The sequence below is a fragment of the Triturus cristatus genome, chromosome 12, assembly GCF_964204655.1.
Source record: "Triturus cristatus chromosome 12, aTriCri1.1, whole genome shotgun sequence".
NCBI classification, from domain to species: Eukaryota; Metazoa; Chordata; class Amphibia; order Caudata; family Salamandridae; genus Triturus; species Triturus cristatus.
Genome location: NC_140595.1, coordinates 193776186 through 193791640, shown reverse-complemented (window position 1 = coordinate 193791640; position 15455 = coordinate 193776186). Strand labels below are relative to the sequence as shown.

The 15455-nt window shown below is 49.7% G+C and overlaps 1 protein-coding gene across 1 annotated transcript in view; it reads right to left on the bottom strand.

Moving 5' to 3' along the window:
• Positions 1-15455, bottom strand: part of HYDIN (HYDIN axonemal central pair apparatus protein) — a 2467744-nt gene that overhangs the window by 2160485 nt on the left and 291804 nt on the right. Inside the window, exon 5 of the mRNA XM_085640020.1 lies at positions 8330-8464. Coding sequence (XP_085496146.1) covers positions 8330-8464 — 135 coding nt within the window. The remainder of the gene's footprint in view (positions 1-8329; positions 8465-15455) is intronic.

The following is a 15455-nucleotide window of genomic DNA, read 5'->3' as shown; positions in this document are numbered from 1 at the left end:
TGCAGAGGGAGACCTTGCGCCACGTCCGAGTTCAGACGCCATTCGTGATCCATCATGCACCGGCGGCTGAGTTTGTCCGCTCTGGTGTTTCAGATGTTGAACCACCAGGATGATGCCCTGGTGTTCCAGCCATGTTCAGAGGCGCAGAGCCTCCTGACAAAGGGTCCACGACCCAACCACGCCCTGTTTGTTGCAATACCACATGGCGGTGGTATTGTCCGTGAACACCTGCACGACACTTCCCCGGACAGAGGGAAGGAAGGCTTTCAGTGCAAGCCGGATCGCTCTCAGCTCCAACAGGTTGATATGGAGTTGAGACTCCGCCGGAGACCAGAGGCCTCTGATCTCCGCCTCTTCCATACGGCCCCCCCCATCCCAGGAGGGACGCGTCCGTCACTACTACGTGCTCCGGTTGGGGTAGGGAGAGGCATCTGCCCCTGACCCAATCGCGGACCGTGAGCCACCACTGCAACTGTTTCGCAGTGCCCTCCGAGATCAAGACATGGTCGGAGAGGTTGCCTCGATGCTGGGCCCACTGAAACTTCAGGTCCCACTGCAGAGCCCGCATTCGCCACCTGGTGTAATGCACCAACAGGATGCAGGAGGCCACCAGCCCCAGAAGCCGCAGCACCAACCTGACCGAAACCCAGGATAGAGGCCGAAAGATGGGAATCAGAGCCTGGATATCCCGGACCCGCTGTTCCGGAGGATAAGCCTGGAACTGCGCCGAATCGAGAACCGCTCCGATGAAGAGGAGCTTCTGGGAGGGTCTCAGGTGTGACTTTGGCACATTGATGGAGAACCCCAGCAAATGCAGGAGGTCGGCCGTAGTCTGGAGGTGGGAAGACGACTTGCTGGGGCGAGCCCGCCTTCAACAGCCAGTCGTTGAGATAGGGGAAGACTGGAACCCCCGATCTGCGCAGATTAGCTGCGACCACCGCCATCACTTTCGTGAACACCCGAGGGGCACTGGTGAGGCCGAAGGGGAGCACGGTGAACTGAAAGTGCTCCTGACCCACCGTGAACAGCAGGTAACGCCGATGGGCCGGCAGGACGGGGATGTGTAAATAGGCGTCCTGCAAGTCCAACCCTACCATCCAGTCTCCAGGGTCGAGGGCAGCCAGAACCTGAGCTAAAGTTAGCATCTTGAACCGTTCCTTCCGGAGGATGGCGTTGACGCTCCTGAGGTCCAAGATAGGGCGTAGGCCCCCTTTTCTCTTCTTGGGAACCAGAAAGTAGTGAGAATAGCAACCACGGCCTACTTCTGGACCAGGAACGCGCTCGACGGCCTCTTTGGCCAAGAGGGCCGTAACTTCCTCCCGCAGAAGATTCAAGTGATCCTCCGACATACGGTGGCACTGCGGTCGTCTCGAAGGGGAGGGAGTAGCCCCTTCAGACGATTTGCAGCACCCACCTGTCCGAAGTGATGGATCGCCAGTGGAGCAGGTGATGGCGAACTCTGCCGCCCACTGGCGTAGAATGTGCCTGAAAGCTCGGACTAGGAGGGCTTTGAGGCGGAGGCTGCCGGGGTGGATGTGGACTGACCGGCACGTTGTCCTCCAGTACTGCCACGGCGGAATCCATGTCCGCGACCGCGTGCAGGTTGGGTCTGCGGCCGGTGGCTAGGCGGACGTGAGGAGGCACCCCTTCCTTGGCCACGAAAGGGGCGAAAGGCGGAAGTTTGCGGCCGTGGGGCCGAGAGACCCAATGACCTGGCCGTAGCCCGGGAGTCCTTAAAACGAGCCAGCGTACTATCCGCCTTCTCACCAAAAAGGCGAGTGCCATCAAAGGGCATATCCATGAGGGAACTCTGGACATCCCCCGAAAAAGACGTGGACCGCAGCCAGGCGTGGCGCCGGAGCGCCACCGTGGTGGACATCGCCCTACCCAGCGAGTCCGTGGTGTCTAGTCCACACCGTATGGCATGTCGTGCTGCATCTCACCCGTCAGCAAGCGCCTGGGAGAGACGTGTCCGGGCCTCCTCCAGACACAGGGGCAGCACGTCCTCCACCGTATCTCACAGAGTGGGAGAAACAGTCCAAGAGGCAAGCGGTGTTCAAAGACCGCAGGCCCAAACTCAGGGAAGAGAACAGCTTCTTTCCGAACTGTTCTAGCCTCTTGGATTCCCAATCCGGAGGAGCGGACGGGAAGGAGGATTGGGAAGTGGAGGCCTCGATAACCAGACTCTCGGGGGTGGGGTGTTGGGTCAGGAAACTGGGGTCGCCCGGAGCAGGGCGGTGGCGCCGGGCCACGTTCCGATCCACAGGAGGAACTGTGGAGGGCTTGGACCAAGTACCCTGCAGAACGTCTATGAGGGCCTCATTGAACTGCAGCAGAGGCTCAGTGGAGCTTGCTGACGGTTGAAGCACCTCTGTGAGGACGTTAGTCCTCACGGCCACAGCAGGCAGCTCGAGCCCCAGGGCTGCGGTCGCCTTGCGCAGCACCACTGAAAAAGCTGCACCTTCCTCCGAGGCCACAGTCGGAGGAGAGATGAAACCAGCGTCCGGGGAAGTGTCCAGACCACTGGCATCCCCCAGTTCGTCTGCCCAGTCCTGTGAAAGTTGGCCCTGTAGGGCCATAGGGTCCTCAGACCCCTCCCAGTCGCCCCCGTCATCCGATTCCTGATAAACAGGAGGAATGATCGGAGCCGGGCGGTAGATGAAATGCTCATCCATCGGCGCCGGGCCCGGACAGGGGCTAAACCGGGGAACGGCGTCGTCCGGGGACGGTGCAGGGGTCGGAACCGGTGTCAGCGCCGGCGGAGGAGGCGTTGTGAGGTCGACCGTCACCGGCAGAGATCCAGGCCTGGATCCCTCGGGGACCTGCGGCATCGGGACCGAAGTCGTCGACGGCGCCGGGGCCGGAGCCGCCGGCATGTGAGGTCGCCCAGTCGAGCCCGCGGGGCCCGAAGGCGCGCCGGCAGGCGTCGACGGCGGAGCCAGGCCCCTCATGGCCGAGAGGAAGGCACTGACCTCGGCCGGAGTCGCGTCAATCCCAGGGACCGGCGGGTATGGGGACGGACGCGGCTCCTGCGGCTCCGACAGAGCCGCGGGGGTGGGACCACCCTGACCCTCGGCCGAGTCGCGCGACCAGCGAGGGGAGTCTGAAGAGCAGTGTCGCCTCTTGGACTTCTTAGATCGCTTGACTTACCCGAAGACTTCGAGCCCGACGAGCGATGATAGTGACTGCGGCTCCGCGACTGGTCCTTGGACCTCCTCCGGGACCGTGAGCGGCGCGGAGCCGAGTGCCGAAGCTCGAGAAGCTTATGGGACCGCTCCCGCCTAGCCTTCGAGATCAAGGCCTGACAATCGGGGCACGACTCCGCGTCGTGGTCGGCCCCCAGACAGTAAAGGCACCGGCGATGGTGGTCCGTCACCGACATCAGTCGATGACAGGAGTCACAGGCTTTAAACTCGGGCATCCTACCGGCACCAGAGTCGAGTCGACAGAAGACCAAAAAGAGTCAAAAAAGTTTCATCAAAAATTGACTAAGGGGTAAGCTCTTCCCGGATTGGCGCTGTCTGGCGCGGAAAAAAGAAGAACTGACGTCAGCGCGCGAGGGCGGAGTCTAAGTACTCCGACGACGTCATTCCGGCGCACGACGCCAACGACGGACGCGGAGCCGCAGACGATGCCTAGCGACGCGCAAGGGGTATTGCTACAAAAATCTTTCCGGATCCAGCCTGACGCCTGGGGATATTCTAAGGTGAGGAAACTAACCAACGTGTTTCTTTCAGATCATAATTTCTATGGCAAAATGAACCCCCTCATTTTGTTCCTTTGCAAATTAAATGTTTTAAGTGTTACCACTTTATTCCAGTCAAGATGGCTTCAGGTGTGCCATACTTTTGTCATAAGTAAGACTGTTAGCGCTCTAGTTGTTCTTTAAAACACTCTGGGATTTCTGTCATTGGGCTATACTTGGGCTACATCTCGGTGATATTTGTGCTACATTTGGGCTCTTTTGTCTCTGGTGGCCATCTTGGGAGACTTGTTATGAAGTTTCCTAATTTCCTCATTTACTACAGTCTCCTCAGTAGGCATACTGTCAGTTTTTTACTTTGTTTCAATGAAGAAGGCATTCAGATGTGTCACACATTTGCCATAAATTCAGAATGTTAGCACTCTAGTTGCTCATTAGATCACTGTAGTAAAGCTACTGCTCACCAGGGAAGTCTGCTGCTGGTATTGAAAGTGCATGTTTCAGTCTGCATGTCAGAATTCTTTAATGAAATAGAAGAGGATTTGAGAAGTCACTCAGAACGTGCCCTAATTTTTCTTTCTGCAGCACTAATCATACATTCTATGGCAAAATGAACCCCCTCATTTTGTTCCTTTTTAAATTAAATGTTTTAAGAGTTACCACTTTATTCCAATCAAGATGGCTTCAGGTGTGCCATACGCTTATCATAAGTAGGAGTGTTAGCGCTCTAGTTGTTCTTTGGAACACTCTAGGAAGCTGCAGTAGAACACAAAGGAATCAACTGACAGTCTCTGCCCTTGTTGGATGTACATGTTTTACTGAGAATGTCAGACTTCATTCTTACATGACTAAGAAAGATAATGTGAATTTACAGAAAATATGCTCTCAGTTTAGCTTATAGATCTCCTTCCAAACCTCTGTGGGAAAAGCATGTGAAAATAGTTTTCTCTCAAACATGATTCATGATATCCCAGCAGAAGGTTTTTTCACATGGTAAAATCACCTTAGAACATACCACAATTCCTAAAATGAGTATGGTACCATCAACAAATGATTTATAATGTAACTAAAGTCTTAAAACCTTCTATTAACTGCAATGCTTTTTAATGAGGTGCTATCATGTATATTGGTCCCAAGATGGCTGCCAACACTTCTTGAATGAAGTGCTGACAGCCAATCAGATCTCACGATGAGATGTGTGGTTAGGCTCTGCCCAGATATATATGTGATTTTACTTTTGATTTTCTCAGGAACTACTGAACGGATTTACACCATTTAAGCAAAAGGCACGACTCTGAACCAAGGTCTACCTTTCGGCCAAATTTGGTGTAATTCCGTTCAGCAGTTCGGGCTGTAGCTGTGTCAACAGGTCCTATGGGAAATTGCATGTGGAAAACGTGTTTTGGGACCCCCCTTTTTTCGCAGCCCCTGCTTGACGAATCACCACGAAACTTTCAGGATAGGAGCGGACCGGAGCTGGCCAAAAGTTTGGAAAATTTTGCGAAGATTCGTCAACCGGCGCCGGACTTATTGGGAATAGAATGTTGGATATCCTATGGAAAATAGGTCCTAACTATAACTACCTACTGGCGAATATATATTGCTCATCTCTGAAGGGAGGAGAGTTTGATGCCATATGAAGCGTGCTGCTCGTGGCGCGCAACAGAGGACCCTTCCGCAAAGTGGTCTTGACTTCATGAGCAAGTGAATCTGTTGTTGGGCCGAGGAATCGGATGTTCGAGACCCGCCACCTCAATTCTAGGGAACCGAGAGACTGCCGCCAAACGGCGGACCAAGACTGCTTAGGGAGACGCTGGCACTGCCCTTACGTTTCCAGCCTGGGTCTCAGTGGATGGGGTCGGCTGGAAGTTGGGGACTTGAGGCTGTTTATGTCCTGCTATTTTCCACGAGTTTTACCTGCTGCAACAAGGTACTTACCATCACGCTGCATCATGGGACACGTAGTTCTGGTATTTGGACTGTCGTGACGTGCTGCAGGCAAAGGGGTTGCAGGTGAGCCCTTCATTATTGGATAGGAGGGGCCTATTTTAGAAACCTTTAAGGGAACTTGGATTTGGAACAGGCATTTGAGAAAGGCGTCCAGCCAAAACCGGTCATGCCGTCCAATTTTCAATAAACAGCCATTGAAACCCCATGGGTCCTTTGCTCATCTCTGAAGGGAGGAGAGTTTGATGCCATATGAAGCGCGCTGCTCGTGGCGCGCAACAGAGGACCCTTCTGCAAAGTGGTCTCGACTTCATGAGCAAGTGAATCTGTTGTTGGGCCGAGGAATCGGATGTTCGAGACCCGCCACCTCAATTCAAGGGAACCGAGAGACTGCTGCCACACGGCGGACCAAGACTGCTTGGGGAGACGCTGGCACTGCCCTTACGTTTCCAGCCTGGGTCTCAGTGGATGGGGTCGGCTGGAAGTTGGGGACTCAAGGCTGTTTATGTCCTGCAATTTTCCATGAGTTTTACCTGCTGCAACAAGGTACTTACCATCACGCTGCATCATGGGACACGTAGTTCTGGTATTTGGACTGTCGTGACGTGCTGCAGGCAAAGGGGTTGCAGGTGAGCCCTTCATCATTGGATTGGAGGGGCCTATTTTAGAAAACTTTCAGGGAACTTGGATTTGTAACTGAGGCATTTGAGAAAGGCGTCCAGCCGAAACCGGTCATGCCGTCCAATTTTCAATAAACAGCCATTGAAACCCCGTTGTGTCCTTTGATCATCTCTGAAGGGAGGAGAGTTTGATGCTATATATCTCAGTAGCAAAGACTCAAATTTATAAGGAGTAAACAAACACGCACTCCCAGCAGGTAAATGCTTCAAATAAGTTTACTGAGCAGCTAAACATCGAGTATTTGAGGTCATGTACCTGTTGGGAGTGCATGTGACTTTACACCGTGTAAATTGGAGTCTTGGCTGCTGGATATTGTCAGGCCCTATGCCCGGTCACGCACCGCACTTGGGGGCGGAAAACATATGAGGCCCCCCCTACAATTGAAGGATCTAAACCTGGGTAAAATTAAGTAATAAAGGAGATAAGCTATTACAATATATTAGAACATTTCAGTAATTACATACTTAGTGTCCTGGAGCATGCCGTTGGTGTAAATGGACCCACTGGGACTGGAAAAGGGCAGATATGCATCTGAAGGGAAAGGGGTGTGTTGGTGATTATCACTAGTGATGTAGCAGGGAAAGTCTTTGCAGTACTACAACCATTCTGATACTTGTCTGCAGTCTATCTTGCTACAATGCAAGCTGTGTCACCTGGCTTTTGGCTAGCCTTGAATATGTAGATCTTAAGTCAGTTGGTCTTTTTAGTGGCAGTTCATCTCCTTCCCTCAAACAAGTCACTGCAGGAAGGTAGTCGAGAAATCTAGTATTGCCTCCAACTTGAGGAAAAGAAACCAAGAAACCACATGCAAAGGATCAGCTTCTGGCAGTGTGCCTGCCAAGCACAACTGCCTGATCTCGATGTAGCAGTTAGTAGCTCAAGGAGACCAGTATTTGTCCACCTGCCAGAGTGGAGGCATGAGTCACCCGAAGGTATGTTACTTAAGCTGGTCTTCCTAGAAGGGATTAGAAGATCTTCGTTTTTGTCTCTTGTTTTTCCATAGGCTTTTGCAACAAGAAGTCCTAGATCAGGCCAGACAGACCTCATCAAGATATCAATGTGGAGTAATTACAGACTGAGCACAAGTGTAGGCCATCCTTGCTAGGTGACAACTGGAAACAAAGGAAGATTTCGAAGGATGTGTTTCACTGAAGAAGGATAAATCAACATTAAAAGGAAAGAGGATTAACTCTTGTCCCACCCAACAAGGCATAACTGTTTCCAGGAAGAGGGCTCCTGCGCACAGAACTAGCAGGCTCCCTTGTTCACCAAAGACTAATGTAGCCTGAGGGAGAACCATCATCTTGTGCAGCCATGTACATGGTGTCCAAATGCACAACACGTTCACATACATACACACAACTCATACATATCTTGCTTATAAGGATACATTAGGGGTCACTTGGGATGATCTTTTAGCACATCCTAGACCCTCTGCTAAACCGTACAGTAAAATGGTGAAACATCTCCAGTGGATTTGCAGATCGTCGACAGGAAACACAGGAGCATAGGGCATTATAAAAATAAACAGGGCGGGAAGGCACAGCACTGTACTGCCAAGCTACGCAAAGGACTTTATTCCTAAAACTTGATCTTTCGTCTCAAAATTTGGTCTCAATCCTCTAGACGTACAGAAACAAAGGCTTCTACACCTGTTTTGTCGTAAAAGAAATAAAAATAAAAATGAGCAGCTAACTTAAGGATGTGGGGAACGCTGCCTTCATAAAAAAGGATGGTATTATCTTCGGAAGACTATGGCGTTTTAATACTGGAAACGAATATCAAGGGGAATGACTAAATACCCTGTACTATTGCTTCCTAATTACATTTGGAACAAACAAGTCGCAGTTCATTCAATGATTGGAACAATAGAAACGGAAAGCACAACGAATAAGCTAGAAGTAACAACCTGGGAAATGGAGCTGAAAGTAATATGTATAGTAAGCTCCTTTACATCAAGACAAAAATAGGTTTTGAAGGCACAGATGCTGGGGTTACCTTGTTCTCCTCGGGTGTGAAGAGGATGTGGAAGGTAGACTGCATGCCTGGAGCCACTTTATGACCCACATCACTGGGGCTGACAATTTTAAAATAGGGAGAAGCCTCCTGAGTGACCTTCACCAGGCGTGGAACCTGCAGAAACAAGACAAACAGGATGATCAATAAGTAGAAAAGAATATTCACATGCTTGACTCATTCCCTGTCGTCAAGATCAGAGTCCAACGGAACGTTAGAAAAGCAAAGCAATGATAAGGATACGCTAGAAAAGGCCCAAAGCCCTTCAGTTTAGTAACATATCATTGTCATTTTTAAAGAAAAACAAAAGAGATCAAACTTAAGGTTCAATCAATTAGGTTGTATCACCTTCTGGAACACTCCTGTGAGAGGCCCCAGACCCTCAGATTTTAGAGAAGGAGTGTCCCCTTCCTAGGGAAGGAGGTTGGTTGCATGTGAATCTATGAAAGATTCCAATACTGGAGAAGAAAATAAGTTACTTACCTGTAACTACGGTTATCCAGTATCGGTATCTTTCATAGATTCACATGCCTGAATCATTACCCGTAGTCAAGATGAGAGTCCCACAGTAAAATAGTCAAGCAGTGCTTTAAAAGCTTCATAGGCTCTAATGATCTTTAAGTAAATAGTAGCTTTTTTAAAAAAAGGACCAAATGTTGTAACCTAGCCAATCAGCTGCCAGCACCCTCTACAACACTCTCAGAAGAGGCAAGTTCTCTTATATTTTCTAAGCACAATTGGGCAGTAAGAATCCCAATAATTAAAGAGAACTCCCTCTATGGGGAGGAGGGTCGGTGGCATGTCAATCTGTGACTGATACCAATACTGGATAACTGCAGTTATAGGTAAGTAACTTATTTTCTTGTCCAGCATTGGGGTATCTTTCATATATTCACATCCCTGAATCAGAACAGAAAGCAGTACCTAAAATTGTACTGTGGTTAGAGGAAGGAGGGAGAAATGTAAATCATAACCCCCCAAGTGACTGAAACATAACTGACATTTGTAACCATGCATATACTCTTTCAAATTCTGGACAGCTGTCAAAAAGATGCATAGAACAAAATATATACAGCCTTAACATACTATAATACTCAAGATGTATGCAATAAATGGTTTTAGTAGAATAAAATACTAGAACAATTAAGATGCTGTTTAACTTCCAGATTTATACAAAAAATCTACATTGACAACAGAAAGAAAGTAAAGTTATACATTTTAAGTAAGATATAGAATTCTTCTATTATCAAACAAAGAGGCTAACCTTAACTGAAGAGATGGCGCAGTACTGCTTGCCCCACAGCTGCATCCTCACGTTGCGTAAATTGGAGACTGTAATGCTGCATAAAAGTGTGGACTCTTTTCCAAGTCACAGCACAGCACATCTTCTCCAATGTTACTCCAGCGAACAGAGCTGCTGACGTAGAAACTGATCTGGTAGAGTGTGTTTTAGTTCTTGTTGATAAAGGCTTGTTAGCCTTGTCATGGCAGAATTGGATCGCAGAAGATACCCACCTGGCAATCGAGGCCTTAGTCACTGCTGTTCCTTCTCTGCCTTGTCCATTGGGCACTAGCAGCTGATCCATCTTTATGTCTTTTGTTTTATGCAGGTAGAATTTCAAACACCTCTTAACATCCAACGTGTGCAAAGCCCGTTCTGCTGGATTAGATGGGTTTGGAAAAAAGTATTGAAGTATCACTTGTTCATTGAGGTGGAACTGTGTCAGTACTTTTGGGATAAAAGTTGGGTTCGTATGCAGAGCTACATAGTTATCCATGAAATGCAGAAAAGGTTCCTTTATTGTAAAAGCTTGTGTCTCGCTAACCCACCATGCAGAAGTGAGAGTCAGTAGGAGGGCCACCTTCCAGGTGAGGATCTTAAGCTCTGCTTTGTGAATCGGTCAAATGGCTGTTTCATTAACTCTGCAAGAACTAAGTTAAGCTTTCTTTCAGGAGGAGGCGCATGCACCGGGGGAAATGTGCGGAAGAGACCTCTCATGCATTGTTTTATAAGACGAGAGGCACAGAAAGATGGAACTTGAGGAAAAGCATAAGCATATATCCCAGACAATCGCATTAAAAGGGCATTCCCCCTCGACCCTGGTAGAGGGAATCTGCTGGCATAATACTGTCATTTGGCATTCTACGTCGTTGCGAAGAGGTCTAACGCTGGTTTTCCCCACCTCCGAAACACCTTGTCAGTATGAAGTCTGGGATAGTCTGGAGAAAAGTAAGGACTTTTACAAGATTTGGTGCATAAAACCACCATCACAGTGCCTCTACCATTTGTGTTGTGATTTTAATTACATTCTCGAAGGATCCCAAAGCCTGTTGCCATTGTTTTTGTAGCTGCTCTTGAAGAGGCTGCATTCTTAGTCTGGCTAGTGGCACCATATCTATTGCTGAACAGCACATCCCCAGGAGCGAGACTTGTAAATTCTCACTGAAACTGACCTTTTTCTTGATATGCTTTTTGTAAGTCTTTGCAAACGTATCTGTCTTTCGTGAGATAGGAAGGCTTTGCATTGAATGGTATCTATTGATGCTCCTAGGAAGGATAAGACTTGACTTGGATCGAGCGAAGATTTCTCTTTGTTTACAGTGAGTCCCAAAGTCCTCAACATGTGAAGACAGGTGCTTGTAGCTTGACTGGCCTTCTGTGCAGTTCGTGCTTTGAGCAGTCAGTTGTCGAGATACGGGAATACTTGGAGCCCTTGAGATCGCAGGCTGCAGTTATGGGTGACAGGCACTTGGTAAAGATCCTTAGCGCCAATTTGGGACCAAACAGAAGTACTTTGTATTGGTAGTGGGTACCAGCCACCGTGAATCTTAAGCATTTCTGAAGTTTCAGATGGACTGGGATATGAAAATATGCGAGCGAGGTCATGAAGTCCCCTTCGTTTAAGCGGCCTAGGATATCGGAAAGCATTACCATCCTGAACGTCTGCTTCCTGAGGAACTTGTTGATATTCCTCAGGTCCAGTATAGGTCTCCATTCTCCTGATTTCTTTTTATTAGGAAAAAACGAGAATAAAACCCTTTTTCTTTTTGTGACATCAGGACTTCCTCTATCGCTCCTTTGGCGAGCAAGACCAAAGCCTCCTTGAGTAATAAGTGAAGACGTGGGGGAGGGGCACCCTTGGGTGGAGTAGTCGGCGGGTGCTGAGGGAATTCTAGAGTGTGACCATTGGCGACAAGGTCCAGCACCCAGCAATCTGTTGTTATTTCGCCCCACTGGTGGACATAGCTGGAAATCTTTGCACCCAAAGGTTGGGAGTGAAGGGATGCTGGTACCCTGGTGTGATCATTGCTTCCTGCTTGAGTCACGACCTTGTTGAGGCATTCGTTTGTGGCCTCCCTGGTGAGAGAAACCAGCAGTAGATGACTGACGGTATGATGGAGGATTGTACAATTGTCCGTATTGTGACTTGTATGGCGGATACTGAGGAGCCTTCTGGTAACCCCCTTTGTAAGGGGTAAATCCTCGGCCCCTAGCACCTCTGAATGGCACCTTTCTGTACTGCAATGTGCCCAAGGACAGAGTCCTTCTTAATTGCCAACAGTGCCTCATCGATGTGCTTTCCGAACAGTGACTCACCATCGAAAGCCATATCTAAAACCTTTGTCTGCGCCTCAGGCAAAAGGTAGCCGCTTTCAGCCCTCCTTGCACAGCTTCTCCCGCTAGCTGTCTAAATCAGTATTGGCTACATTAAGGGCACAGTCAATTGTTTCTGAAGCTGTACGCTCCCCTTCCACTATTATCTTCTGTGCCTCTTGTCTCTTGTCCTCAGGTATAAGGTCTATTAAACCTGCCATGTCTGACCACATTTGGCGGTCGTAGCGACTGATAATGGCTAATGCATTTGCTGCCCTAATTGTCACTGCTGCCATAGAATAGAAATGTTTCCCTAAAATGTCCATCTTACGCCCATCCTTATCAGGAGGAATGGTAATTGGGATAGTGGGGTTTTTGGAACGCCTTTCTGTCATCTGAGGAATGACTGACTCCAGCTTTGGGTGCTTAATGAGGCAAGATGGAGGGTCCTCTGGTGCCCTAAAGTTCTTCTGAATACGGGATAGCACCGGCGGTATAGATGCTGGTGTCTTCATTATTTTGATGCCTTCCTGCCATAATTGTTATGGAGCATACCAATTTCCTTGTGTCTTCCTTGAAGTCATATAAAAAGCATTCGGTCTGTTTGACCATAATAGGCAGATGAAACCTGTTGGCTGCTGTTAGACCTTTCAGCCCTTTGGGTGGTCCCTCCTCATCATTATTTTCATTAAGTTTCAGCCATTTTAGCTACCCCTGAAACTTCTGTCTGAGGGCCTGAAGCACAAAATGGTGGCCACCTGTGACATCACCAGCATCCACTGGAACCTTCCAGAACCTTCCAGGAGATTCCAGAACCCTGTGACAGTTGGAGGCCGTTTAGAATGTTGGGAGGATAAGAGAGGCAGTTGGCAGTTGGAGCTGGCAGTTGGCACCTGACTGGTGAAGAGAGAGGAGCACAACAGTGAAGGAGGAAGGAGTGAAGCAGCAGGGGTGGAAACTTGTGCCTGGAGTGGGGTCCATAAACCCACCCTTGATACTTGTCCCTACTGATGGATCCCAGCCTATAGCCCTGTGTGGGAAGAAGACAGAAGAAACTTATCCTAAGGACCTGGACAGCAGGAACAGGCCTTAGAACCAAGAAAACAGCAAGATTCTGACCTGAGAACTGGTTTCCCTGGAGTCCGGCGTCGAGTAGCCTGAAGACCTGGAGCCCGAGGTGGAGAAGCGGCGCTGACTGAAGTAGCAGACGTCGTACCCGGAGCCGCCTGAGGTCGTGAGAGGGCGCCGACGGAGGTCGTGAGGAATACCAGAGGTCGAGGAGGGAGTGAACCGAGGTCGAGCGAGCGGCGTCATCGGAGGAGTGAAGTCCGCCCTCCGGAGTCGTCGGAGACCGAGGTAGAGGAGCACCGGAGGTCGGGAGTGAGGATCGCACTCCGGAGTCGCCCGGAACCTGTGTGGAGGAGCACCGGAGGTCGGGGGTGAGGATCGCACCCCGGAGTCGCCGGAAGTCGACATCGAGGCCAGGCCGGCTGACGTCATCGGAGCCGAGAGCGCCATCGGACCGGAGCCGCCCGAAGTCGACATCGTGAAGAGACTGCCCGACGCCGTCGAATCGGAGGTCGAGATCGAACCGAGGCCACCGACATCGGACCGGAACCGCCTACCGGCGTCGTCAGAGAACTGACATTGTGCCGAGGCCGCCGAGACCGAACCGGAACCGCCTCACGGCGTCGACACGACTCCAGCGGCGTCGGAACATCAGAAAAAGGGCAGTAAGTGGAGTAGAGGGCGCCTAAGGCCCTGTGGAGACCTGAGAGACTGCTCTAGGGGGCTAGGGAGGTGCTGAAACCAACCTGACTGTGCAAGGGGTGAACTGGGACTAACCTAGAGAGGTTGTGTGGAGAGAGAAAGCCAGGGCACTGGTATTCCCCCCTTTGATCTACCTCAGTTTAGGCCTCAGCCTTGTCCCAGCCAGGGAGTAGCCCCCCTCAAGCCTTCCACAACCCTACAAGCTGTGCCTGGGCCAAATCAGCCCATAAGAATTGAAGTGTCATCTGATTATATGAGGGTTGCTGTATACGTTTAATTATTTATTGGGGGTACTGTATTTATTGAATTTTTACCTATTTATTGCTGCACTATATTTATAGGTCCACAGGACTTGATGGTGTACAATATTTATTGGTACAGTATTTGTTGCCTCAAAGTATTTAATTGTCTGTATATATTGCACTTGTATTTATGCCCTGTTATTTATGATCACCCCTATTTATTTCATCAAACAGCCAATATTTATTTGACCTGCACTAATTGAAACTTGTATATTGTGATTGACCTATTTATTTTTCCAATCAGCAACTAAGAGAAAAAGATAAAGAAAGAATATTTTCATAATTTTTACGGTGTAGAGTTGTTTTTGGAACGGATGCACGCATGGTTATTGTATGGGTATATTGTATGCTTAGCACTGCGCCTGTTTCCTGACCACTCGAGCCAAGCTACCACAGTGTGTCCGGAAGACCACCACCACCCTTTCTAGTGTGGGAGTGGTTTTCCAACATAAATTGGTGTTCAGTGGTGGGATAGAGCTGTGCCTACATATACTCAACAATAACTGTGGGTAGTCCATAGGCCTACACCGGGAGTTTTCTCACAGCGGCCTTCCTAATTGTGGGTTTTTGCTTTTTCCAAATTTACTCTGGTGGTGGGAGGAGGTATTACTAAAGGTACCCCCCTGCATTGTTACTGCACAAAACCTGTCCTCTAACCTGAGTGGGCAAGATGGAGTTTGTACTAGAAAATCTAGAAACGTACACTGTGGCCCAACTCAGGGAGTTTTGCCAGCGGGAGGGGGTGTACTGTCCCCCAGGAGCAAAGAAGGGTGCACTCCAAACCAGCTTAAGGGCTTGGGGGGAGGCACGCAGGGAAAGCAAGGCTGAGGAGGAAGACAGGGATGGAGAGCCTGACCCCGAGGGGGCTGAGATGTACCAACCTGAGGTGGGGAACCTGTCAGCAGGGCCCAGAACCATTTCTAGGAAGGGCAGCAGTGCCTCTAGCGGTGGCTTGTCCGAAGTGGAGCTAACGGACCGGAGGGAGAAAAGACAGCTCACATGGGACTTAGCAAGGCTGGAGAAGGAGAAGGAGGAGCAGAGGATGGCCCATGAATTGCGACTGAAAGAAATAGATCTTCAGATCTTGAGAATCGGGGCACAACCTGTTCCTAATGGTGGCAGCCAAACCCAAGAGGTCACCAGGGAACCCAAACCTTACCTGCCAAAGGACATAGTGGCTAGCTATGGAGTGGGCGACGATATCGCCAAGTGGCTAGCGGCCTATGAGGTCTCACTGAGGGCCCATGGGGTTCCGGAGAAGTACTGGGGAGGGGGATTGTATAAGTACATGCCTCCAGCTGGTAGGGATGCTTTATTGGCCCTCGAGGAGGATGAGCAGACCCACTACCCCACCATGAAACTGGCGCTCATCAGAAAGTTTGGACTAACACCTGAAAAGTACAGACAGAAGTTCAGGGGTAGTCACAAGCTGGGCACGCAG